The sequence below is a fragment of the Elaeis guineensis genome, chromosome 3 (assembly GCF_000442705.2).
Source record: "Elaeis guineensis isolate ETL-2024a chromosome 3, EG11, whole genome shotgun sequence".
In the NCBI taxonomy this organism is placed as follows: Eukaryota; Viridiplantae; Streptophyta; class Magnoliopsida; order Arecales; family Arecaceae; genus Elaeis; species Elaeis guineensis.
Window position 1 is genome coordinate 55,777,536 of NC_025995.2, and position 26,631 is coordinate 55,804,166.

Sequence of the window (26,631 nt, forward strand, 5' to 3'; positions counted from 1 at the left end):
GATTTATTTTGCAGGTTCTGTCGGGTGTCGCTTCACTCTAACAACTTCAACTCGAGCTGAAAATCTGTCGTAATAGATCTTATTAGGATGTCTTAAAAAATTTCTAGACGTGTTCAAAATAATTATTATTTATATACTTAAAATTTATGATAACCATTATATATACACATAATTTTTAAGATTTTAAAATTTTGGATAGCCGAAGGAGCACGAAAGCGGCCGTTATTTAAGCGGTCGTTGTGCAGGCGTTTAGTTTTATTGTCCAGTCAAAAATTAATCAGACCAAATCCGCTGGCCAAGTACTTCGAACCTTCCATCCACCTCTTTTGAGAGTCAAAAAACCGAACCAATCAAATGTTCGCTGTTAGCCACTTCTCCGTTCTCATCAACGACCGCACGTCTGACTTCCTTCACTGAGAAAGGGGAGGAAGAGGAAGAGGGCCGGAGCGATGGAGAGGGAGAGAGAGCCGGCGTCTCACCCTCGGCCTCAGCTGCAGGGCGTGGTCATAATCTCCCTTCCTCCTCCCGACGACCCCTCCAAAGGCAAAACAATCACCGCCTTCACCCTATCCGACTCCACTCTCCCCCAATCCCATCCCCCTCCCCATCCCCAACCCCAACGACGAGACTCTCTCCCCTCCCGATCTCCCACGCCGATCTCCCGCCGCTACCTCCTCTCTCCCAAGAAGGTCCTGGCCACCTTCCTCGGCGCCTCCCTCCTCGCCTTCTCCCTCTGGGCCTGCCTCTTCGCCGAGGAGCCCCTCCAGCTCCTCGGAGAGAACGAAGAGGATGGCCGCCGCCGCAACGAGTCCCGATCCTTGCTGTTCCCACTCTACTCCAAGCCCCGAGGTCGGGTTCTTCGGGAGGTCGGGGAGGTTAAGCTCGCTTCTCTCAGGATCCAAGATGGGGCGGAGGTGCAGCGGGCAAAACGGAGCAGCAAGCTGGTGGCATCTTCTTCCGCCCGGTTTCCTGTCGGAGGCAATGTTTTCCCAGATGGGTAGGTTGTCGGATTTGTTCATTTGTTGAATTTTTTGCACAGAAATTGCACTAGTTTTGTGTGATTTAAATCTAATTATGGTATTTGGACCCGTATTTATGGACTAGAAGTTCAACCATGTGGAGCGAGCTTCTTCCGGGGATAGTCGAGATATTATTTTCACTACAACGCTATGCCCTCTATAAGATCTGAAACCGGGGGATTAAAATCTATAGAAGAAAGGGCACTCGTTTTAGAGCAATGTAGATGGTGATCTGCTGCGGCATTTCTAACGAACTAAGTCATGAATTTTCTTTTTGTCTTACTGGGAAGTTTAAGACCTACGGATCATGTCTCCTCCTGTAAGAAATAGTGGTAGAAGAACATGGTCTCCAAATTTTACTAACAAAATTGAGAAACGTGAAGGATAATATTGTTCCAAGGCATGAATTCGTAACATTTTGGGAGTAATCTTACCATTTCAGGACTGTTGAATAAGATAACCAAATTGTTTTGTTTTAGCTTTTGGATATGTAACATCATCCAAGTTCTGCATATGCTGAATATTGGCTGTTTGCAGACAATATTATACTTCTATCCTTGTTGGAAATCCACCTAGACCTTACTTTCTTGATGTGGATACCGGGAGTGACTTGACATGGATTCAATGTGATGCTCCATGCTCCAGCTGTGCCCAGGTACATATTACTTCATATTCCAATATGATGACAGAATTGTCTCTACTGACATTCTGTAGCATTTTTCCAATGAAAAAGAAATCCTTCATAATCGTTGTTTTCTTACTATTGCGAAACTTGTCTTCTTGCCTCTCTTAGGACTTCTTAACATTTGCCAACAAATTTCTTAATTTATGTTTTATTCCAATTATTTATTCAATGAGTTTAGTCACACACACACACACACACACACACACAGATATATATATATATATATATATATATATATATATATATATATATATATATATATATATATATATATATATATATATATATATATATATATGTAGAGTATGTATGTATGTTAACGTTATCATGCTCTGACGAGGATGTTTGATTAGGGACCCCATCCACTGTACAAACCTTCTAAAGGAAAAATAGTCCCACCTGGAGATTCTCTGTGCCTGGAAGTGCAGAGTAATCAGAACCATGGACATTGTGAGTCTTGCCACCAATGTGACTATGAGATAGAATATGCAGATCATAGCTCCTCCATGGGTGTTCTTGCAAGGGATGAAATGTATCTCACTGTTGCAAATGGTGACAAAATAAAATTGGATTTTGTCTTCGGGTATGACATGGTTTCCTTTATTGATTTGGAGTTCTATAATTCGAGTACCACTAAATTTGTTTCCTTCTTTTTTTTTGATGTATTTATTTCTACTGTTATATTTAGGTGTGCATATGATCAACAAGGTCAACTTTTAGCCTCTCCTGCAAAAACAGATGGAATCCTTGGACTTGGCAGTGCGAAAATTAGTCTTCCTTCTCAGTTAGCTAATCAAGGGATCATCTCTAATGTCGTGGGTCATTGTTTTAGAAGTGAAGCTGATGGAGGTGGGTATATGTTCTTCGGTGATGACTTTGTACCTTGGTGGGGTATGACATGGGTTCCCATACTTGATGGTCTCACGTAAGTAGCCATCTCTTCCAATTATCTTATAATATTTGTTTAGAAGTTTTGTAATAACAAAAATGTGTTTATACCGGTAACCATTGCATGTTGTCCTTCTCAAATTTGATGTTTCTTTATATTAAACTTTGAAAACATAATTTTTTCTAAAAGCATCAATGTTGCAAGATTGCTTCTTCGATTGCATCTGAGTGTGGAAAGTGAAATGGTATATTTTAAGATTTTGGTTTTCAACAAAATCTAAAAATAATCACTCTTGACATTTACATGCATAGAGAATAAAACCATAAATCTTACTTCAAGAAAATCCAAAATATTATTGTTTATTTTAGGTTTTAAATTTTTTTGTTTATTGATCTTACATGAATTACGAAGTGGGCATGATGATTTTTACACTTATTTCCTATGTTGTTAAGACTTATTTTTTTAATTAGAGCTGAGGTATCACATGTGCTTATTGGTTGGTCTTGTCATCACATTTGAACCATGTAGCACTGAGTCAGCACTTGATATGACTGTTACAACAACTATGCAAATGGATTCATTTATGCTCCAAGGATATATGCAATGACATGCTAGAAAAACTTACAAATATTATTCTTTTTCTTAGTACCATATTTGGATAGTTTTCAATACTCTATAGTAACTGTTGTATTGGCTCTTTTTGTTATATCAGTCTGTGTAGGGTGTTAAGCAATGCATACATTTTAAAAAGAAGTTGATGTTCAGAAATTACTGGTTGATCATATTGGCAATAATAATATTCCTATATTTAAAAATATTGATATTATTATCCTCAGCTAGAGCGTAGACTCGTAGTCTCGGTTACCTCCGATCTTCTCTTCTAGGTAGATGGTATTACAGTAGTGAAAGTCAAAGCACTAAGATCCACGCTACTATTCTCTCTACGATATCTTCTTTCTGGGTATTTGATGCTGGTGGTATGCCCACATACATGCAGGAATTCAACACCTTTTTTCGTCTGGTGGGACATTGTTGTGTAGCTATTATCATGCTACCAAGAAAAAGATGGATGCTCAAGCATCTGGACTACTAAGGAGTCCATTGCACTATGCTGAGGAGCCACGAAGTTCATAGGCTAGGCCATTTGGACTACTTCCTTTGGTCCTGCATGAATTGTGATCTTTGATAACTAGACTGATTCTATTCCTCCTAAGGAACCTGGTTTTGAAAGCCTATAGGTGGAGATAGCCTATCACCTAGCTAGTCCTCTACATGATTTGGCCATGTAGTTCAAATCCTACATGGAAGATAGCAAGCATGGCCTATAGAAGCACTCATGAGTCAAGTGGCTATAGTGCTTAAGTGACTTATGGAACGGCATAGAATAGCTTGAGATTCGGTGATAAGCGAAGTTGACGGACTTGTTTTTGTTTTTAAAAGCCAACATAGTACATCTTAACATGCTTTAACACATAATATGGCGAACTTGGCTGATCACACCTTTAGAGAAAAGGTTAGCCGAATCGGTACTAGGATCCATACTGGTTGGCAACTAGTTCAGTACGGTACTGAACTAGTTTGGTACTATAATGTCACACAATATGGCTAGGCATGCTAGTTCCAAATTGGCATACAAATTTCTTTTTTTTAGTTTTTTCATTTTTTTTGGTTTTTAAGATATTTAATCAATTTTTCAAGATTTCTTGAATGATTTTAAATCAAAATTGATATTTGTTGATGTTATTTGATGTTTATATCACTCTAGTACACTTTTAATCACATGTGATACAGATCTAAATTTGGCGTGACATTGTGTCAAAGGGGGGACAGTGTTACAAGTTACAAGTAGCAGCCTAAGGATAGCCTTTAAGGACTAGATATTATTGAATCCTAGAATACTCAAATTAATTAAAAAATATAAAGTATAAAATGATACAGTCTATATGTATTTTATCAATATATATCAAAATTTAGAATCTCATCGACCATCGATGTCACTCATAAATATCTGGATCATTTGAATAATCAAGAGAAACATCAATCCATTCTTCTAACTATGCAGCATCATAGTCCTCTATGCTCATCTTATAAGGTATGCTTGTTGAATTGTTATTAGTTTCAGATCTCTCATTGAAGCTTTATATTTAAGAAGTATTCTCAACCGATAGTACAGTTATGGAGGGGTTCATCTCGTGGTTGCATCTTATAAACAGTGATCTCTTATCCTCTGCTCCTCTGACCATCAGATCCATGACCATCAGAACTATCATCATCATTCTGTCTAGTCTATGAATCTGAGTTATATGAATCTGAGTTAATTGACTGTTATTCCATCCTCTCCATCGAGATTGCAACTATCTTTCCTTTTCCTTTATCTCTGCAATGAGCAATTACCTACCTCCCATCATGCCCTACTCTGGCTGCCTATGTTATGAGGATGGATGTTATGGTCGATCAGCTATAAGCCTGCACGAAATATTGCTGCTTGTCCGTTGCTCAGCATCCATCCCAGCCTTGCTAATCATGAAATTGGCTAGTCAGTGGAGACGATTTTAGCTCATCAAGCTTTAGCATCTGCTGTTGGCCCATAAGCCATATGATCATTAGATCTTCATCATTATCAGTAAAGTCAGTCGCAGTCGGATTAAGGTATTTCAACTCAACTTCTTCCTAAATGTATTGAGCCTTAACTTGAGATTATAGTGAATATATCCCAGATTGTGTTGAGAAATTTATGTGTTCGATTATTCCTCTACTTGCTGTAGATAAGGACAAAGGTCGACCAATTGCTATCACAACCATTCGAGGAGACTGTCTGGGATAGGATTTGGATGGCAACTTGCTTTATATTTCTTATCATTAAACTACAACAAATCCACCATTTTGTTGCAAAAGCATTGAGCAAAGTTAAAAATAAGATTGTACTATATTAATAGCTATATAATATCAAGAGTTGTCATCATTGATATCTAATCTATCTGGATTTATCTTTGCTTTACTCATGAAAGATGCACTTTCTCTGAAGCTTTTAGTGCCCTCCCTAAACATGTTCTTCTATGAAAATTATACTTGTTATAATATGTTATTAGTTGAAGAGATAGCTAAGTTAACAAAAACCATTTAGCCTAACTTCTTCTAGCCAAATAGCTATGATTTCTGGATTAGGCTCTCATTCATATCTATCCCAAGTATGGTATACTGAATCGCAGGTTCAGATAGTAAGCTGTAAATAAATTTCATAATTGCTTAAGTATACTTGTACAAATACAAGAGTAGTCAAATTTTCAGAGCATTTTTCATTAGCTGCAGGACCTTTTGTAGGCATTTCGACACAGCTATATCGGGGTAATCACCAACTAATTGCTGTTTCAACCTAGTTATCCCTTCTCTCTTGAACTTTGTATCGCATCAGTTGCATTTCCAATGGTGTTGAGCTGAGAGTATCTACCCATGGCCCCAATTAATTTTACGCTTTAGTTCTTTCTTCTTCTTCAATAGATCCATTCCTACAGGTTGAACAAGTATGTCAGTTTAGTGATTATGTAAAAATGATAAAATTTCATTATCCTAATATTTTATATTTTTTTGAATTAATTATATATATTTTTAAATTAAAAATTATTTTATAATTCAAAATTGAAAAATTAATTTGACCTTAGATCCAATCATATATCTACATATATTTTTCTAAATCTATGGGCATGCATGAAATGCCTACTTATTTTTCAATTTTGTTCAAATTTAGGCCTAAGCTATTGTGCACATGATGGTCAAAACTTTGATAAACTGACATCAAATTTACATTGAGAATAGCTTGTAAGTCTCTAAATAATATTTTAATTTATAGTTATCCTATGAATTTTATTTTTTAATAATTTTTTAATTTAAAAATATATTTTATTTTTAAAAATTATATTCTTAGCAAAAATTAATGATTGCAGTGCCATTAGGTAGATCATCCATAAATCTACAATATATAATAAAATCATGCTAAAGTCAAAAATTTTGACATGATGTCCCTCTTGTTTTTCTAATTTCTATGAATTTTCAAGCTTTCACAAAAAAAAAAGAGAGGTAAGGGAGCAAGGGATGTAGGGGAGAAGCTTCCGTACCTTGAGTTGTTGATTTCTTTTTATTTTGAGATTTTTTTTTGTTGTGGAGGAGGGGGAAGAATTTGTTTATGAACGAGAAATGAGCAAGGGAAGGCTCAGAGAAATGAGCTACTTTTTCCCGAACCGCCTGACTTAGGTCAGTTTGGGCCCCAGTGGTTCGGGCTGAATTGGGTTGAATTGAACTGATTCCACGCCAATTTGGCTTGGTATAGGCCGAACTGGGCGATTGGGTCTGGTTCAGCAAGCTTGGAGAAAATGAATCGGCCCAACAATCTTTGCATTAGAAATGTTGGAGTCTTTACAAAACTTGACTTTGGGATTTTGGCCTCTTAGGAAGAGGAAGCTAAAGACTATCTTATGCTATACTCAGACTTGGTAGGCTGAGCAAGGAGGAGACTCTACCAATGTTTCGATCAATGCTAGAATGATGTTTGAGCTTGAAACTCATCATGTTAATTTGCAAAAGGCTATTGTTAACAAGGTCCATGGGACTACACTGACAAAAACCTCTGATGGTGGAATTGGTTACTTAGCAGATTGGGCCAGTGTTATGACCTCATAGTATTAGCCGTCCTCATTACGAGGGTTGGGATACAAGCCTACTACCTACTAGGTTTTTTCTAGCTGACATGTTTACTAAGTTCATATTACAGGAGCAATGTCACAATGGTTTTTTTCGGATAAAGCTCAATTTAGTTTGGGACTTAGTTGTTCAATTCGTAGAAAGATCCACACATTGATTATGGATGGAAGGGGCTTTGGCATTTGCTAAATACTAGTGGAAAGGATGGGAATGGAATTTACGAACTTAATCCAAAAGTGGGGTTATGAATAAAGTGATACTGTAAGTATTAATAAATCGGCCAATAGTGGTTGGATCAAAGGGACTAATTCACTGCTTTCAACCCAAAAGGTCGATACATTGTTTACTTAGTCAAAGTTAATATGTAAAAGTGGGTTTACAATTTCTAGCTATGTTCTTGATGTGCTCCCATTCATGTTGTAACTGTTCGGCCAGCTCATCAACCTCACCAATTTTAGCGAGAAGATTAGGAGGCCAGGATATGCAGAGTCTTGGAGCTAGGCCCATGCTTTGGCCATAGCCTGAAATTTTGCCTCATGCTCTTTCCTCTTCAGCTAAGTTCACCCCTAGTGCCTTTGGTTTGACACAAGCCTGAATCAGCCAGGTCACTAGGGAGGTAGATGCTCGATCAACCTGTTATTGTCTTGAAGACTGTGATAGGAGCTCTTGCGGGTTTTAAGTTTGTCTTCTAGGATAGCTACTTTGAGCTCAAATTTCTCTTTTTGGGAGGTCCCTCAGTGACCTCCTCAGTCACTAAGGTTATATAGCTTGATGCATCCAAGTGATGCTAGAGAGCCTGGTCCTCAAAACGGTCAAGTTTGCTGCTTGACTGATAGGCAAATTAGAAACCTGTAGCAAAGTATTGACCACACTCTGAACCTCTACTATCCTTCAAGGACTAGTGAGGTCATCGAGATGCAGGTCGATGGCACTTCGAATAGCTCCCCTAGTCTTCAAGACTTCAACTGAAGGGCTCTATGGGGTGGAGACACTAACCAAGGAAGGAATGGCTGAGTGTGCAGCCACCCTAGCTTTCACTTGGGCCGGTGAGCTAAGGATAGAGTGGCCACGGCAACTACTAGTTTGCAAGTGGGATAACTTGTTAGGTTGAGATCAAGTAAGAGGATAGATTTGATTATTTACCTTGGCCTCTTGGCTAGCAGTTGAGGAGCTTGAAAACGACAATATGTATAGGTTGGCATCATTTCTATGATGTTGGTTTGGCCACCTTCAATCGTGATGCCCTAGCTTTGCAAGGTTCATTGAGGCTGTAGTTGGGACTCTTGTGATGACTTAGTTTGCATTGGCTAGTTGGATAGGCATATAGGGTCCTACATTGGTTGGTCAAGCCAATCGGCAAGAACTTCAGGGAGCTCTGCCAACTCCTAAAGTCATTTCTCAAGGGACTCGGCCAATAGGGAGGAGGTAATGTCAATGGGGTCATTGGCCGAAGGAGACTTCTTTCACCCTTCATTGTCCTCTTAGATCGCTAAGGGCTTGTTTGATTGACGATAATAGGAGGGGGTTGGGGGAGTGTGGTCAACAGGAAAATGAAGAAACCCCTTTTGTTTGGTTGGAGTTTTCAAAGGAGATAGATTGGAAAGTGGCATTCCTATAGGAATAAACTTCCCATTTTTCATGAGAAAGAAAAATCCATATGGGACATGAGTTTTTGGCTTTCGCCATGGGAAGGGAATTGAGATCTTTTTTTTTTTTTCCAAAAGTGCCTTTAAAATCATGAATAAAATGGGGTAAGGTGTTTTCCTTTATTAAGGATATAATAGATATTTTAAACAGCTTTTCGAGGAAAGCTCAATCAAACAAAAGGATTCTGGAATGTGTCACTTTTCCATGGTCTAAATATGCTAAAACCACTTTCTCAGGTATCATATTCTCAAGAAAAATTTTTTTAGAAAAAATATGTTAGAAAACAGACTGATTCGCATGTATAGATCGATATGATTACGCTAATCAGAGCGAAAGCGGGTTTTAAAAATTTTAATCTAATCTAAGCATGCTGATTCTAAATCATAATCAAGTCTAGAATCGTCTAACATGCATAAATAAATTTATAAATATAGATCTAAAATCATAAACAGCAAGAAGAAGGTATACCTGATCGCTTTTCCCTCTTCCTTTATCGGATCGAATCCTACGGATGGTTGAGGTTGCTGTCGTAGCCGCATAAGCGCCTGGTCTCTGTTGGTATCCGCACAGAGATGTCTCGATTAGAACTCCGAAATCCCCGGAGTGCTACCTCCCTTGCAGGCTTCGTTCTTCAACTTAGATCAGGGCCCTTTATTTGAATCTACTTGATACAGCCCTGCATAGGATCTTGGGGATTGATCCTAGCCACCAAAACAAAATCAAGAAATCTTTTCTTGATTTTTTTCTCTCTCAAAGGCTCTCTCAAATCTCTATTTGATGTGGAATAGGGGCGTGGAAGAAAAGGGATGAGAGGTGGTTGGCGTGGAGAAAGAAGGGGACAAGGTGGTTAGTGCACAAAACAATTGGTAATTTTTTTCACACCAAAACCCACCCCCTTTAATAATTTTGTCACACAAAATTATCTTGTTTTCCATGCCAACATCTGATAAGAATCAATTTGAATTAGTTAGGTTTTATCCCTATCCAAATAGGTGTCCTAACTAATCAAAAAACATCAAGAAAACACCTCTCCATACCCCTTCACGTGTGCACACACAAAAGCAGCGAGAAAAACCACTGTCCACTCCTCTTTTTTGGTCGGCCAAATGTAGAGAGAAGCTCAGAAAACCTGGGCTTTAAGGGTTAGGGTCAATTTGGTTTAAGTTGGGTCCCAATCGGATTAAAATTTAGCCCGAATCGAATCAAATTCGAAAGGCTGTCAAATCTGATCCAATCATGCTTGAAATCTAAATCTGATTTGGATAATTGAATCCAATTAGTATTAAATTAAATCAAGTCCAATTAAATTAAATCTGATTTAAATTAATTAGGACTTGATTCATAATTTAATCAGTCTCAATTAAATCATAGCATTTGCAATTAAGTCTCTGTGCTAATAATTAGCAGATACTGAATCTGTAACACTTACAAATTAGAAGTTTTTAAATTTAAATCATCAATCAAATTGATAATTCGAATTTGATTCAAGCTGTTGATCGGATCAAACTCCTCTTGTGTGTGATCCCTCAGGGTCTGTTTTGTCTGGTAGTGAGACATACCGTGATCTCTATCACAGTATCATCAAAATTTTTTTCGATAGACCAGAACAATTCTAGCTCATCCCAACAAGGATCGTTGATCTGAAAATAATTCTAGTGAGTTCTCATAATCCACCAATGATGTCTAGCTGTATATAATGGCAATTCAACAGAACAGAAAAATAGGAACCCCTAAGTGCAGTTACTGTGTGATTCAGTCTTTCGATCGTGAGTTTCGTTTAACGGAGATCATGAAAAATTCCTCAAATTCCATCGTCAGTCATATGTCAAATTGGCTCAACTCGAATTCATCTGTAAATCTCGTAGAAACTCTTTTTCAGTATTCACACTTGCTTCAACCGAAGACTTTCTGAACTCAATCTTGTGAATTGCATAGGACGACTCCTCTACTAAGATCAATATATTCCATCTATGTGCATCCTACTTTAACAGTGAACCTGAATCTATTGTAGCCAACATGCACAGCAAGGATTTGAATGGCTAGGGATCAAGAGAACGTGCAGTCAAACTCAGTAGCTTCGTTGCGAATGGCCAACACACTGCAGGTCAAAGGATCACTCATACCACTATAACATCAAGAAGACCACTGACGAGTGAGTAGACATCTAAGTGATTTTTCGTGTTGGTCATGCTCAATGCAAGTTCTCTAACAACCATTTGCACTCTCACTCCAGTGTCATCACATTGGAGACTCAAGACTCATTTGTCCGTAAGGGAGGTGATCCGTGCATCGATTTTGTTGGTGCAGAATTCCGTCGAAGTCGGAGTTGCTGGAGTCGAGATGACCGCGGCCGCCGTCGGGACCTGCAAGGGAAGTCTAAACCGGAGTTGGGGGTGCTCCGGCAAGACCCTCCGACGCTCAAGTCAGTACTCTGCTTCAACAGAAATGGAGTGCTCGAGTGGGAATTTTAGCAGAGTTTTGAGATAGAGTTTTGAGCTTAGAGAAGAACGTATCTGGGGGTCCCTTTTTATAGACGGAGTGCGTAACTAATTGACAGTGACGTTTGTAACCGCCTGGTAGTGGGCTGTTCAGAGCCATCCGGAGTTTGTTACGGAGAGTAGTGGTGTCAGGGGTCGTTCAGGGCCATGTGGAATTTGTTGCGAAGAGTAGAGTGGTGTCCGTTGTCGCGACTTGCCAGAGTAGTGGAGCCACACGGAATCCGTTGCAGAGAGTGGAGTGGGTAGTGGCCGTTGTCGTGACTTGCCAGAGAGTAGTGGAGCCACGCGGAATCCGTTGCAGAGAGTGGAGCAGGGTAGTGGCTGTTGTCATGACTTGCCAGAGAGTTCGGATCTGTCGGCTGGAGCTCGGCTGGGACATCTGATGGAGCGGAATGGCTCTCTATCCCGTCGATCTGGGAGAAGCTCGGATGTCTCCGAAGCTGCCGATGAGTCTACTGTTGTCGGATACCTTAGGCGCTGATACTACAGATGGGAGTTATCTACGGTAGAAGCTCGGATGGAGACTTTCCGTTGGTGAAGTCCGGTAGGAGTCCGATTGCTAGAGAAGTCCATCTGGGATTCGCCTGATGTGGAAGCTCGTCTGAAGATGATCCGTCGGAGAAGTTTGGTTTCATGAGGAATCTGGCAGAGGGTCGGCTGGTGGTGGACCTCGGTTGGCGTTGGGGAGGTTCAGCAGACACCGGAGGCGATTGGCCATTGTAGAAATCCAGTTGCTGGAGTCCGTCCGTTGTAGAAGTTCGTCCGATATCCGTCCGCTATGGAAGTTCGGACGGAGTCTGGTTCTTGTAGAAGGCTGAAAGGAGGCCGCTTATTGTAGAAGCTCGATCGAAGGTCGGCTGTCGTGGGAGCTCGGAGTAGCGATCTGGTCGGTGGGTCCTGTCCCATTGTAGAAGCTCGTCTGGGATCCGGCTACGAAGAAGCTCGGCTGAAGTCTACCTGTAATGGAAGTTCGGAAGAGACGTGTTTACAGTAGGGGCTCGAATGAAATTTGCTTACAGTAGAGATCCGAAGTAGATCGCCCGCTGTAGGAGTTCGGAGTAGACCGCTCGTAGTAGGGGTTCAGAGCGGACCGCTCGCTGTAGGAGTTCGGCTCTCACAGGAGCCCGGTTAGAATCCTAAAGACGGTCAACCGTCGTAGAAACTCAGATGGAGTCCGATTACTGTAGAAACCTCGTTGTTGAAGAAGCTCGGATATTGATGAAGTCCGGAAGGAGTTCGGAGAATAGTTGATCACCGTAGAAGGTCGGCTGACAGTGAGGCCTAGAGAGCTTTTGGAGTGGCACGGTAGATGGATGGAGAAACTCATTGTCGGAGAAGTTCGGAAGCTCGGACGGTCGGGGGGGGTTCAGAGAGACGCCACACAAGGTCGGAGGCTGGAGAAGCTCTGGAAGGGTCGGTCTTTTACAAACTTCGGCCGGGGGGTATTTTATACCCAACACCAGTCCCCCTACTTCAGAGTTTGGGTTCCGAATGAAGGAAGTACAGAGAAATTCTCACGGCCGAAGTTGCCCCCCTTGATTGTCGCACTCGGAGGTTGTCAGATATTTTGGTGTTCGGCATGCTGGTACTAGAGCTTTTTCAAAAAAGATTTCTTCTTTTTGGAATTTCCGCCGGAGCGCTGCCCCAAGTACGACGCAATAATGGTTTTACTAATTGTCGGCCACCTTTAGCCGCTTGCCACGGTGAGTGGGCCACGCGGCGGTCATGGACTGGCCAGAGGAGTCCTGCAGTCATTATTGCTCCGGACCCCGTCGCCTATTTAAACCCGTCTCCCCCTTTCGGGGATTTCACTTTGCATGAGAGTTTCTTTGGTCCTTCCCTCTTGGCCTTGGGCGTCCTTCGAGTCGTCCTCATCTCTGCATCCTTGCATCCCTCATACCAGTCTAGGTTAGCTCCAGAACCTTCTCCGCTTCTACGGCCCCGTTCATAGACTGTGCCGATCGTCCTTCGTTGCAAATATGGGCACGGACGCGGCTCGGATTTTAGCCCAGAGTCTCAAAGCCCACGAGCGGGAAGGCGTTGCAACTTCCGGGTCAGCGAAGAAGGCGAGGATAGAAGAGACAGATCCGGTCGTATTTCGCCTTGATCGTCCAGAGCCCGCGCTTAGGCACATCTTCGGCCGCGAGTGCTTCCCGGTGTGTGTCATTGTGCGGGAAAATCTGACCTCAGAAAGAAGGTCATGCCCACCGTCACTGTGAGGGGGAACCTGACCTCAGAAAGAAGGTCATGCCCGCCGTCATTGTAAGGCAGTGGGAACCATGGCGCGGAAAAGATGGCGTCTATGTGTACTTTGAAGATAATGCTGGAGTAATTGCCGAAAAGGGGACTGGAAAAAGAAGTTAGGTACTTAAAGTAATCCTCGACGATGGTCGGAACCGAGAGTTCAAAGTCTAATGAAGCCGAGCTTCCTTAGAATTTTTCTCCTCTCTTTCTTCTTTTTTTTTTTCTGGTCATTTCTCTTTTTGTTTTTGGCCTTCAAGGCTTTGTAATGTGTACTTTACCAATGAAATGAAAATGAACTTGTCTATTACTTTGTCCATTCTGATATTAAATGGTTGTTTACCGAACTTCCTTTGTCTTCCACCTCATTTGGCATCGGCGTAATTTGTAATTCCTCGTCTGTTCTTGTTCGAGTCGTCATTTACCGAACCCCTTTTGTCTTCCGTCTTGCTCGATGTCGGCGTTGTTTGAAGGTTCCCGATCGTCGCTGTGCTGATTCGCCCTTAGAGACTGGAGATTTTTGACAAGGGTTTTCTTCCTCGTTGAGACGAGGTCCCTTGTGCCTTTGATGTAGTTCGTTTTCACTTATCACTGGCGTAGTTCGTCGCTTTCTCTTTTCGTCTCCCCTTTCCTTCTGTGTTCGAGTGAGGGTTTTCTCTCTGCTCTTGGCGGGGTCGTGAGAGTGTAGAGGGACCGTTGAGGAGGCTTTCCTCCTTGTCCGGTCTTGATTGATCGAGCCTTTATTTGTGTCAGGACGAGGTTCTCCTCTTTTCCCGACAGTCAGTTTCAGCTCATGTTAGGACGAGGTTCTCCTTCTGTTCCTAACAGGGTTGTGGGGGCACGCAAGGGCTGCTATAAGGGCCTCTCCTCCCATTCGGTCTTTAAGTAATCGAGCCTTCGACTTTGCTCATGTTAGGATGAGGTTCTCCTCTTGTTCCTAACAAGGCTGTGGGGGCACATAAGGGCCGTTGCAAGGGCCTCTCCTCCTATCCGGTCTTTAAGTAACCGGGCCTTCGACTTTGCTCATGTTAGGACGAGGTTCTCCTCCTGTTCCTAACAAGGCTGTGGGGGCACATAAGAGCCGTTGCAAGGGCCTCTCCCCCCATCCGGTCTTTAAGAAATCGGGCCTTCGTCTTTGCTCATGTTAGGACGAGGTTCTCCTCCTGTTCCTAACAAGGCTGTGGGGGCACATAAGGGCCGTTACAAGGGCCTCTCCCCCCATCCGGTCTTTAAGAAATCGGGTCTTCGTCTTTGTTCATGTTAGGACGAGGTTCTCCTCCTGTTCCTAACAAGGCTGTGGGGGCACATAAGGGCCGTTGCAAGGGCCTCTCCTCCCATCCGGTCTTTAAGAAATTGGGCCTTCATCTTTGCTCATGTTAGGACGAGGTTCTCCTCCTGTTCCTAACAAGTTTAATTTCGTTTGTATGGGGGAGTTACTTCCTGTCGTTATAAGCTTATGCCAAAAGAAAAAATACGCGAATATGAAAGAAATTTTCATTTAGGACAGTTATTGGTAATATATTCGTAGATTTTTCGAACCCTACAGCCGCGGAAGGTCTGCTCTCCGTCGGGGTCCTCTTGAGATGGAGTTGATAATCCCAATTGGAGGCTGATCTTCAGGATGCTCCTCCCTCCTTGGCGGCTTCGACTGCGGCAGGGCCCTAGGCCGGTCTTCCCTACCTTCAGGTCGGCGTCAAATGAATCTGTCGAGCCGACCTCGCCTGATGAGCTCCTCGATTTCGTCTCGGAGCTGAATGCATTCTTCCGTGTCATGGCCATGGTCACGGTGATAGAGGCAGAATTTGTTCAAGTTGTGCTTTTCGGGGTGCGAGCGCATCCTTTCCGGCCTTGGCAGCTGCTTCCTAACCTCCATCAGCACTTGAGTTTTCGATGCGTTGAGAGGGGCGTAACTATGGAATCTTCCGAAGGGAGAGCTCCGTCGAACTCTGTGGTCCAGGCTTCTCTGCTTACGAGCTCGGGGAAGAGTCCGAACACGCCTGTGTCCGGGAAAAGTTCGAGAACGCGGTCGAGCTTCACTCGGCCCTTTTTCAACTGCGGGCTTGCTTGAGTCTCCCGCCTGCCGCTCCTTCGCGGTCTTCTCGTCCTTCATCTTGAAGGCTTCTTCTGCTCGGGCATATCCTTCGGCTCGAGCTAGTAAATCAGCAAAGTCCCTGGGATACTTCTTTTCCAGGGAAAACAAAAGATCGTTCTTCTGAAGACCGCCCTTCAGGGCGGCCATCGCGACCGATTGGTCCAAGTTCCAGACCTCCAACGCGGCGACGTTGAAACGGTTGACGTAAGCTCGGATGGATTCCCCCTCCCTCTGCTTGATGTTGATGAGGGACTCCGAGCCTCTCCAGGGACGCCAGCTGCTAACAAAATGAGCTGCAAACTGGTGGCTCATCTGGTCAAAGGAGAAGATGGTACCCGGCTTCAACACTGAGTACCAGTTCCTCGCTGCTCCCTTCAGAGTGGATGGGAAAGCTCGGCACAGGATGGTGTCTGGCGCGCTATGGAGCAGCATCATCGTCCGGAAGGCCTCCAGGTGGTCAATCGGATCCGAGGTCCCGTCGTAGCTTTCGATTTGAGGGAGCTTGAAGTTTGGCGGGATCGGTTCCTGCATGATCATTTGAGAGAAAGGAGGATCAGTGCAGATGTCCTCACCATGAGTAAGGAGAGCGTGGCGGAGCTCTTCGATCCGCCGGTTCATCTCCTGGAGCCTTCGATCCAGGAGGTCCTCTCGACTGCGAGTCTCGAGGGTCTTCTGGTAGAGTGGAGGTAGGGATCCTCCGGGAGTGGAATCGTGATCAGATCGGGGGCTCTCCACCCTCGGATTCCTCTTGCCGGGGAAGACAGGACGACTGGCCCAAGTGGCCCGCCCTACTGCCGGACCTTGGAGCTCCGGCGACGCTCTTTCCAACCGCACTGACACCTGCGGCGTTGCTGCTGCTGCTGCATGGCCTGCACTGCTTCAGTGAGGCCTCTGACCTGCTGAACCAGTAGGTCGAACTGCTCCATACCGACCGCCGTTGCCGGAGGAGCCTGGGAAACTGGAGGCGAGGCCGGAGCCTGAGATCTGGCCGTGGAGGCTGTGGATCGTCTGGTGGATGCCTTTCGGGGAGGCATCAGGTGGAGATCTAATAGGAGAAGGAGAGGAGGACCTCGGAGGAGATGACTGGAGGCAGTCCCGTTGAGCACTCCTTCAAGAACAAGGGTATTGCGAAGACACAGGGCCCTTCCTCTAGCGTCAATTCTGTTGGTGCAGAATTCCACCGAAGCCGGAGTTGCAGGAGTCGAGATGACCGCGGCTGCCGCCGGGACCTGCAAGGGAAGTCTAAACCGGAGTTGGGGGTGTTCCGGCAAGACCCTCCGACGCTCAAGTTAGTACTCTGCTTCAACAGAAATGGAGTGCTCGAGTGGGAATTTTAGCAAAGTTTTGAGATAGAATTTTGAGCTTAGAGAAGAACGTATCTGGGGATCCCTTTTTATAGACGGAGTGCGTATCTAATTGACAGTGACGTCTGTAACCGCCTGGTAGTGGGCTGTTCAGAGCCGTCCGGAGTTTGTTACGGAGAGTAGTGGCGTCAGGGGTCATTCAGGGCCACGTGGAATTTGTTACGGAGAGTAGAGTGGTGTCTATTGTCGCGACTTGTCAAAGAGTAGTGGAGCCATGCGGAATCCGTTGCAGAGAGTGGAGCAGGGTAGTGGCCGTTGTCGTGACTTGCCAGAGAGTAGTGGAGCCACGCAGAATCCATTGCAAAGAGTGGAGCAGGGTAGTGGCTGTTGTCGTGACTTGCCAGAGAGTTCGGATCTGTCGGCTGGAGCTCGGCTGGGACATCTGATGGAGCGGAATGGCTCTCTATCCCGTCGATTTGAGAGAAGCTCGGATGTCTCCGAAGCTGCCGACGAGTCTACTGTTGTCGGATACCTTAGGCGCTGATACTACAGGTGGGAGTTATCTGCGGTAGAAGCTCGGATGGAGACTCTCCATTGGTGAAGTCCGGTAGGAGTCCGATTGCTAGAGAAGTCCATCTGGGATTCGCCTGATGTGGAAGCTCGTCTGAAGATGATCCGTCGGAGAAGTTCGGTTTCATGAGGAATCTGGCGGAGGGTCGGCCGGCAGTGGACCTCGGTTGGCGTTGGGGAGGTTCGGCAGACACCAGAGGTGATTGGCCGTTGTAGAAATCCAGCTGCTGGAGTCCGTCCGTTGTAGAAGTTCGTCCGATATCCGTCCGTTATGGAAGTTCGGATGGAGTCTGGTCCTTGTAGAAGGCTGAAAGGAGGCCGTTTATTGTAGAAGCTCGGTCGAAGGTCGGCTGTCGTGGGAGCTCGGAGTAGCGATCTAGCCGGTGGGTCCTGTCCCATTGTAGAAGCTCGTCTGGGATCCGGCTACGAAGAAGCTCGGCTGAAGTCTACCTGTAATGAAAGTTCGGAAGAGACGTGTTTACAGTAGGGGCTCGAATGGAATTTGCTTATAGTAGAGATCCGGAGTAGACCGCCCGCTGTAGGAGCTCGGAGTAGACTGCTCGTAGTAGGAGTTCGGAGCGGACCGCTCGCTGTAGGAGTTCGGCTCTCACAGGAGTCCGGTTAGAATCCTGAAGGCGGTCGACCGTTGTAGAAACTCAGATGGAGTCCGATTACTGTAGAAACCTCGTTGTCGAAGAAGCTCGGATATTGACGAAGTCCGGAAGGAGTTCGGAGAATAGTTGATCACCGTAGAAGGTCGGTTGACAATGAGGCCTAGAGAGCCTTTGGAGCGGCACGGTAGATGGATGGAGAAGCTCATTGTCGGAGAAGTCCAGAACCTCAGACGGTCGGGGGGGGTTCAGAGAGATACCACACAAGGTCGGAGGTCGGAGAAGCTCTGGAAGGTCTTTTACAAACTTCGGCCGGGGGGTATTTTATACCCAACAGATTTTAACTGGATTGGTCACTATCTTTCGTAACGATCCTACAATCAGAAGCATTTAAAAACTAACCATTAATAATATATGTCTCAAATTCTTAACATCTTGAGAATATACAATATCATTTTTGTTAATTTTTAGGATAAATCATGGACACACAAGCATGATTGAAAATGAAAATATCCTTTTATTAATAATAAAGTTTTATAAGTATAAGAATAGGTCCTGAAAATACATAATGTGTCTGCCAACAATTGGTTTTTAGGGCACACATCTAACAAACTCCCACTTGACCTATAGCTAATTGACCATTTACCTAAGATCCATCTTCTCAAGGTGAGTTTCGATCTTCTGTTGGCTGAGAAGCTTGGTCAACGGGTCTGTCATGTTTTGCATGAAGTCGACTCTTTGCACTTCGACGAACTCTTCGAGGTAGTCATGTATGGTATGGAACCGTCACTCTATATATTTGAACTTCTGGTGAGATCTAGGCTCCTTAGCGAGAACTATGGTGCCGTTGTTGTTACGGTGCAGTGTAATGGCATCCGATGGCATCACATCCAGCTCCATAATGAACTTCTTGTACCATTAGGCTTCCTTAGCAGCTTCAGATACAGCGATGTATTCAGCTTCCATGGTCAAATCTGCAATAACCGGCTATTATCGATCCACTATTACATAGAAAAATACATCTTGATGTAGATTTTCTATCATCGACATCAGACATGAAGTTAGAATCATTGCATTCTTCTTTTTTCAGCTCCGAACCTCCATCAAAGATCAAGAACAAATCCTTAGTCCTTCTCAAGTACTTAAAGATGTTCTTTACTGCAATACAGTGTTCCTCACTTGGATTCGACTGATATTTGCTCGTGACACTTACGGTAAGTATTATATCAGATCGAATACACAGCATGGTATACATGAGGCTCCTTATGGCTGAAGCATAAGGAATCTTGCTTTTGTGTTGGATCTCCTCAGGTGTGTCAAGACACATCTTCTTAGAGAGGTAGACGCCATGTTTAAGGGGCAAAAGATCCTTTTTAGAATTTTCTATGCTGAACTTCTTCAGCACCTCCTCTATGTACATTTTATAAAAAATTCTATCACGCTTAGATCTATCCTTATAGACCTTTATGTCAAGAATGTAGAAAGCTTCTCCTAAATTTTTCATGAAGAATTCCTTCGACAACCATATCTTGACCGAAGTCAGCATGGGAATATCATTTTCAATTAGGAGGATGTCGTCCACGTACAATACAAAGAACGTGACAGTATTCTCACTGACCTTTTTGTACACACAAGGTTTCTCGTTTCTGATGAAATCAAACGATTTGATCACATCATTAAAGCGAGTGTTGCAGCTCCGAGAAGCTTGCTTGAGTCTATAAATGGATCTTTGCAGCTTGCAGATTTTATGATCATTATCACTGGATGTGAAATCCATAAGCTGCTCCATATGGATATATTCTTCAAGATATTCATTTAGGAAGATAGTTTTCACATCCATCTGTTAGATTTTGTAATTGTAGTAAGCTACAACAGCAAGAAGAGTCTGGATGGATTTCAGTATGGCTACTGGCGAAAATATTTTCTGATAGTCAATGCCTTCGCGTTGACTATAACCTTTTGCTATCAGTCTTGTCTTATAGGTCTTTACCTGACCATGCGATCCAATTTTCGTTTGGAGATCCATTTACATCCAATAGGTACAATATCCTCAGGTAGATCTACTAAAGTCCAAACCTGATTGGAATGTATGGAGTCAATTTCTGACTTCATTGCTTCCATCAATTTTTCGGAGTCTATATCTAACATCGCTTCATCATAGATCTTGGGATTATTTCTAATGTCCCTATCTTCCACAAGGAATGCTTTCTCTAAATCCTCTGTAAGAATATTTAAGTACCTTTCAGGAGGATGGGAGATCCTACTAGATCTACGAGGTGGAGTTACCACATCAACTGGCTTACTGATGGGTTCAGGCTCTTGGACTCGATGTTCTTCAAAAATCTTTTCTTCGAGCTCAATCTTCGTCCCACTACCTCTGTCTTGGATAAACTTCTTTTCTAAGAAGACGGCATGATGGCTCATAATCACATTATGATCCTTTGGAAGATAGAAATAGTATCCCATGGATTCTTTGGGATACTCTATAAAACGAGTTCTAAGTGACCTAGTCTCCAACTTGTCCTCCTGCTATCGCTTGAAATGAGCCGGACATCTTCAAATCGTAAGGTAACCAAGACTCGGTTTCTTACCATGCCATAACTCATATGGTATGGTAGGAATGGATTTAGAGGAAATCCTATTTAAAAGGTGAATAGCAGACAGTAATGCATGTCTCCAGAGAAAAATTGGAAGATCTGTGAAGCTCATCATGGATCGGACCATATCTAATAGGATCCGATTTTTCTTTTTGGATATCTCGTTGAGCTTAGACGTCCCTGGAGATATCCACTGTAAGACTATACCATTATCCTTAAAATTGGTCCGAAATTCTCCACTCAGATATTCGTCTCCTCAATCTGATCGAAGAATCTTTGTGGATTTATCGGTTTGTTTCTTTACTTCATGTCTGAACTCTTTGAATTTTTCAAAAGTCTCAGATTTATGATGCATCAAATACACAAACCCATACCATGAGTAGTCATTAGTAAAGGTTATGAAGTAGATATAGCTATCCTTGGCCTGTACATCAAATAGACCCACACGTTAGTGTGCACCAGGGATAATATGTCAGTGGCCCTTTTCTCTTATTCTACAAAGGACAGCTTAGCCATCTTTTTTTGAAGATAGGACTCACAAATTGGATAAGATGCGAAAGTTAATGGCCCGATAAGACCATCTTTTTTCAATTTGTTAAGTTTGTCCTCTCCAATATGACCTAGTCTAAGGTGCTATTAATATTTTTGGCTAATCCTATCTCTAAGTCTCTTAGATCCTACGGCACTCACAATTTACTCGTTAACGTTTACACTTGCATCCATATGCAAATGATAAAGACCGTCTATCAAATAAGCACGTGCAATAATTTTATTTTCAAAATAAATTAAACACAGATCTTTATTAAAATAAAAATTAAAATTATCTCTGTGCCAGCACAGAAATGAAAATCAAATTTCTACTGACAAAAGGTACCAAATAATAATTTTTTAAAAGCAAACTAAATCTTAGCGGTAGCTTCAAGGAATAGGTCCTGACGGTCACAACAGTAATTTTTGCCTCATTGCTGACTCGGAGAGTGATCTCGCCTTCTTTTAGTCTTCTAACTTCCTCTAGATCTTGCATAGAAGTGCACAAATAAGCACTCGAATCAGAATCTAAAATCCAACTAGAAGAAGAGGATATCGTTAGATTAGTTTTAATAACGAACAATTCAGACGTACCTTCAGAAAGTGCATCCTTCTTATTCTTCACTATGGCCAGGTATGCAGGATAATTTCTTCTTTAGTGGTTTTCGACATTGCAGTGGAAACATTTTTTTTTGTCATTGGCTTTCTTTGGAGCTTTCTTCTTCTTTCCGCTTTCGGTCTTTTGCTTCTCCACAGGCTTTTTGTTCTTTTTTTTTTCAGTAGACTTTCTCTTGGAAGAAGCCTGCTCCATAGTAAGAATCGTTCTCCTTGAATTTTTTAAGGTGCCCTCAGTTATCACTAACATATTCAACAACTCAGGCAAAGTGCTATCAATCTTATTCATATGGTAGTTCATGATGAGCTATCCATACGAATCAGGAAGGGACTGCATGATCAGATCCACTTGCGGTTCCTTGTTCATATTCATTCCGAGCTTCTGAAGCTCTTCAATATCTTTGATCATTGTCAGATAATGATCGTGCACGGACTGCCTATCACGCATTTCACTCTAAAAAGTCTATCGGAGACTTCAAAATGAGTCATGCGACTCTGCTCACCATACAACTCTTGCAGGTGAGTCAAAATCTGTCTGACAGTCCTCATGTCTTTATATTAATGCTGAAGATCATTGGACATGGACTCAAGAATATAGGATCTAGACCTGTTGTCTTCGTCCATCCACTTATCAAGTGTAGCTCGTTGATCAGGGGATGGACGAGCTGGCAACACAGATATCTCTTGGTCTAGGACATGGGTCAATTTCTCATAGTTGAGATGATTCTCAAGTTCCGGAGTCAGTTTTTGTAGTTCAATTTGATCAACCTATTGGTGTCAAAGATTTGGGCCAGAGAGTTTGAACTTGATATGGTTAATTAACTGCAAAGAGAAACAATTTTTAATTAGATATTTGTACTTGTAAATGTTTGTTATAGGGACTTTAATTAACAAACAAGGTTCCTACTATTTTTATGAATCTTTCACACTCGGATGGAGAAACGAAAACATATACGCAATCAATTTCTAGTGGGTACTGCACTCTCACTGATTCGTGTGCATCTCACCTAACAGTTATTGGTGACACATGAACCAATGAGTGGACTATCTTGTCCATTTTTTTATCAAGCAAGATGCAGCAGGTTCGATCTCTAAGTCCTGTGGTCTTACCTAACAGTTATTGGCATATTTCTTAGTTAAGTCAGACTCACCGTACACCAGCGGATGCAAAGCTGTCATTAGGTCCCTCAATAGTTATTGGATCCAACCTCATCTCTACCTCGGGGCATCCAATGCCATAGAGTGGTTGTGCCTTCTCGATGCAATCGAACCACTATGACCAGTCAAGAACGATCAACGTCAGGAAGGCACCTGCATCTCTACAACGGTGAAAGATTGCTAGACTTAATATTTGATTGAGGAGATTCAGGTTCAGGTCTCATCTTTAATTAGTCATAACGATTATGACTAACCTAGTGACATGGACTAGCTCGAGTCAACAAGTAACCTAATGCAAAATATAATCTTTCAAAATGGTCAGATAAGTTAAGATGTGTGGGGGTCCCCCTACCAACGAATTGGTCAGGTTAGATAACAGAACCAATTAAATAACCACCATCTATGTATGTACCTTAGACATCAAATTAGTTGATTAGAATCGATCAGATTAGTCAATTGATTCGGACTCGAGTCATTGAGCCAAATTAAGTCTTAAGTTGATCGATAATATGTAGCTACTAATCGATCTAACCAAACTACAACTAATTGTGTTGGTCATGAGCACACTTTGATCTAATCCTAATCAACATTTGATTTGGTTTGATCAACCGCTCAAATTAGATCTAATTGAGCTATCCATACCCTTAATCTCATATTTTATGGAATTGAAATTTGGATATTAAATTCATAATTTTAGATCTTTTAATTTCAAATCTTAATTTTCAATTAACTGTATTATGATATGGGTTTAGTTTAGATATCAAATCAATTTCTAATCTAAACTAATTTGGATTGCATTACATGCAACTTTATTGTCTACAGACTCAAGTTGACTCGCCCTGGAATTCGGGTCGACTCGTTTGTGATGAACAGAAACTGTAAGCTCATGTCTGCACAACTGAGTTGGCTCAGTAGCAAACTAAACCAACTAACCAAGACTTTGAGTCGACTCAAACAAGGATTGAGTTGAGTCGACTTAGCAGGCGTGTCAGCCATAGTTTTAGGGTTTCATACAAACAGATCCTAAGATTTCAGATCTAAGGTCTTGTGGAAATTAAATTTCAGATCATGTGTGAACAAATTACATATCTCATATATAATTTTATGATTTAAAATTAATCAAAAACATATATCTAATATATACATAGAAACAAAAGTAGATCTAAAATATGTATCATATACATCTAGGATCTTCAGGCTATTAGAAATTTAATCTAACATATCAAAATATATAATCTATTAAATTTCAGATCAGATTATCTTTCATATATCAAATATATCAACAATAAATCAGATTATAGCGTGAGATATATATCACATATATGAACATTAGGTTCTAAACGTAGAAATTTTCAAATCTACTAAACTACGATGTTTTACATCATTCTAGGACAATCTTTCAGCATAACCAAGTTATGCCTGGGTAACCTTATTTCAGAATGATATCAAACTCATGAAAATAACTTAGATCTGATTTTTGCAAATCAGATTTCAGATCTAAAATTTATTTAAAATATGCTAGAACGACATGGCTCTGATACCACTGTTAGAAAATAGACTGATTCGCATGCATAGATCAGTACAGTTATGCTAATCAGAGCGGAAGCAAATTTTAAAAATTTTAATCTAATCTAAGCATGCTGATTTTAAATCATAATCAAGCCTAGAATCATCTAACATGCATAAATAAATTTATGAACACAGATCTGAAATCATAAACAACAAGAAGGTCTACCTGATCGCTTTTTCCTCCTTTATCGGATCGGATCTTGTGGATGTCTGGGGTTGCTGTCGTAGCTGTGTAAGTGCCCGACCTCTGCAAGTATCTATACAAAGATGTTCCGATCAGAACTTCAAAACCCCCGATATCCTAGCTTCTTTGTAGGCTTCGTTCTTCGGCTTAGATCAGGGCTCTTTACTTGAATCTACTTGATACAGCCCTGTATAGGATCTTGGAGATTGATCCTAACCATTAAAAAAATTTAAGGAATTTTTTTTGATTTTCTTTCTCTCTCTCAAAGGCTCTCTCTCAGATCTCTATTTGATATGGAATCGGGATGTGGAAGAGAAGGGATAAGAGGTGGTTGGTGTGGAGAAAGAAGGGGACAAGGTGGTTAGCGCACAAAACAACTGATAATTTTTTTCACGCCAAAACCCACCCCCTTTAATAATTTTGTCGCACAAAATTACCTTGTTTCCTATGCCAACATTTGATAAGAATCAGTTTGAATTGGTTAGGCTTCATCTCTATCCAAATAGGTATCCCAACTAATCAAGAAACATCAAAAAAATATCTCTCCATACCCCTTCATGCATGCACACACAAAAGCAGCGAGAAAAACCACCGCTCACTCCTCTTTCTGGTTAGCCAAATGGAGAGAGAAGCCTAGGGAACCTGGGCTCTAAGGGTTAGAGTCAATTTGGTTCAAGTTGGATCTTAATCGGGTTCAAATTGAGTCCGAATCGAATCAAATTCGAAAGACTATCAAACCTAATCCAATCTGACTTGAAATCCAAATCTGATTTGGATAATTGATCCTAATTAGCATTAAATTAAATCAAGTCCAATTAAATTAAATCTGATTTAAATTAATTAGGACTTGATCCATAATTTAGTCAGTCCTAATTAAATCACAATATTTGCAGTTAAGTTCTTGTACTGACAATTAGCAGTTACTGAATCTGTAACACTTACAAATTATTAATTTTTAAATTCAAACCATCAATCAAATTGATAATACGAATTTGATCCAAGCTGTTGATCGGGTCAACAAACTCCTTTTGTGTGTGACTCCTCTGGATCTATTCTGTCTGGTAGTGAGATATATCGTGATCTCCATCACAGTATCATCAAATTTTTTTTTGATGGATCAGAACAATTCTAGCTCATCCCAACAAGGATCGTTGATCTGAAAATAATCTTAGTGAGTTTTTTACAATTCACCAGTGATGCCTAGTAGCATGTAGTGGCAACCCAACAAAATAAATAAGTATGAATCCCTAAGTGCAGTTACTGTGTGATTCAGTCCTTATATCATGAGTCCCGACTTGATGGAGGTCATAGAAAACTCGTCAAACTTCATCATTAGTCATATGCCAGATTGGTGCAACTCGAGTTTATCTGTGAATTCCGTGAAAATTCTTTTTCAGTATTCACATTTGCTTTGGTCGAAGACTTCCTAAATTCAGTCTTGCAAATCATACATGACTACTCCTTTTCTACCATGGTTGATAGATTCCATCTCGGTGCATCCTACTCTAACAGCGAATCTGAAACTACTGTAGCCAACATACACAGCAGATCCGAATAACTAGGGGCCAAGGGAACATGCAGTCAAACCTAGTAGCCTCGCGCGAATAGACAACACATCACAGATGAAAGAATCACTCACACTACTGCAGCATCGAGAAGACTACGACGAGTGAGTAGACATTCAAGTGGTTTCTCGTGTTGATCATGCTCAGTGCAAGTAGTTTTCTAT

General features: G+C 41.9%; 1 protein-coding gene across 1 annotated transcript in view; it reads left to right on the forward strand.

The window, feature by feature from the left end:
* The first annotated feature begins 322 nt into the window (after positions 1 to 322).
* LOC105034704 (aspartyl protease APCB1) overlaps positions 323 to 26,631 on the forward strand; it is a 30,731-nt gene continuing 4,422 nt past the window's right edge. Inside the window, exons 1-4 of the mRNA XM_010909958.4 lie at positions 323 to 997; positions 1,557 to 1,674; positions 2,058 to 2,287; positions 2,393 to 2,629. Coding sequence (XP_010908260.1) covers positions 450 to 997; positions 1,557 to 1,674; positions 2,058 to 2,287; positions 2,393 to 2,629 — 1,133 coding nt within the window. The 5' untranslated portion in view covers positions 323 to 449. The remainder of the gene's footprint in view (positions 998 to 1,556; positions 1,675 to 2,057; positions 2,288 to 2,392; positions 2,630 to 26,631) is intronic.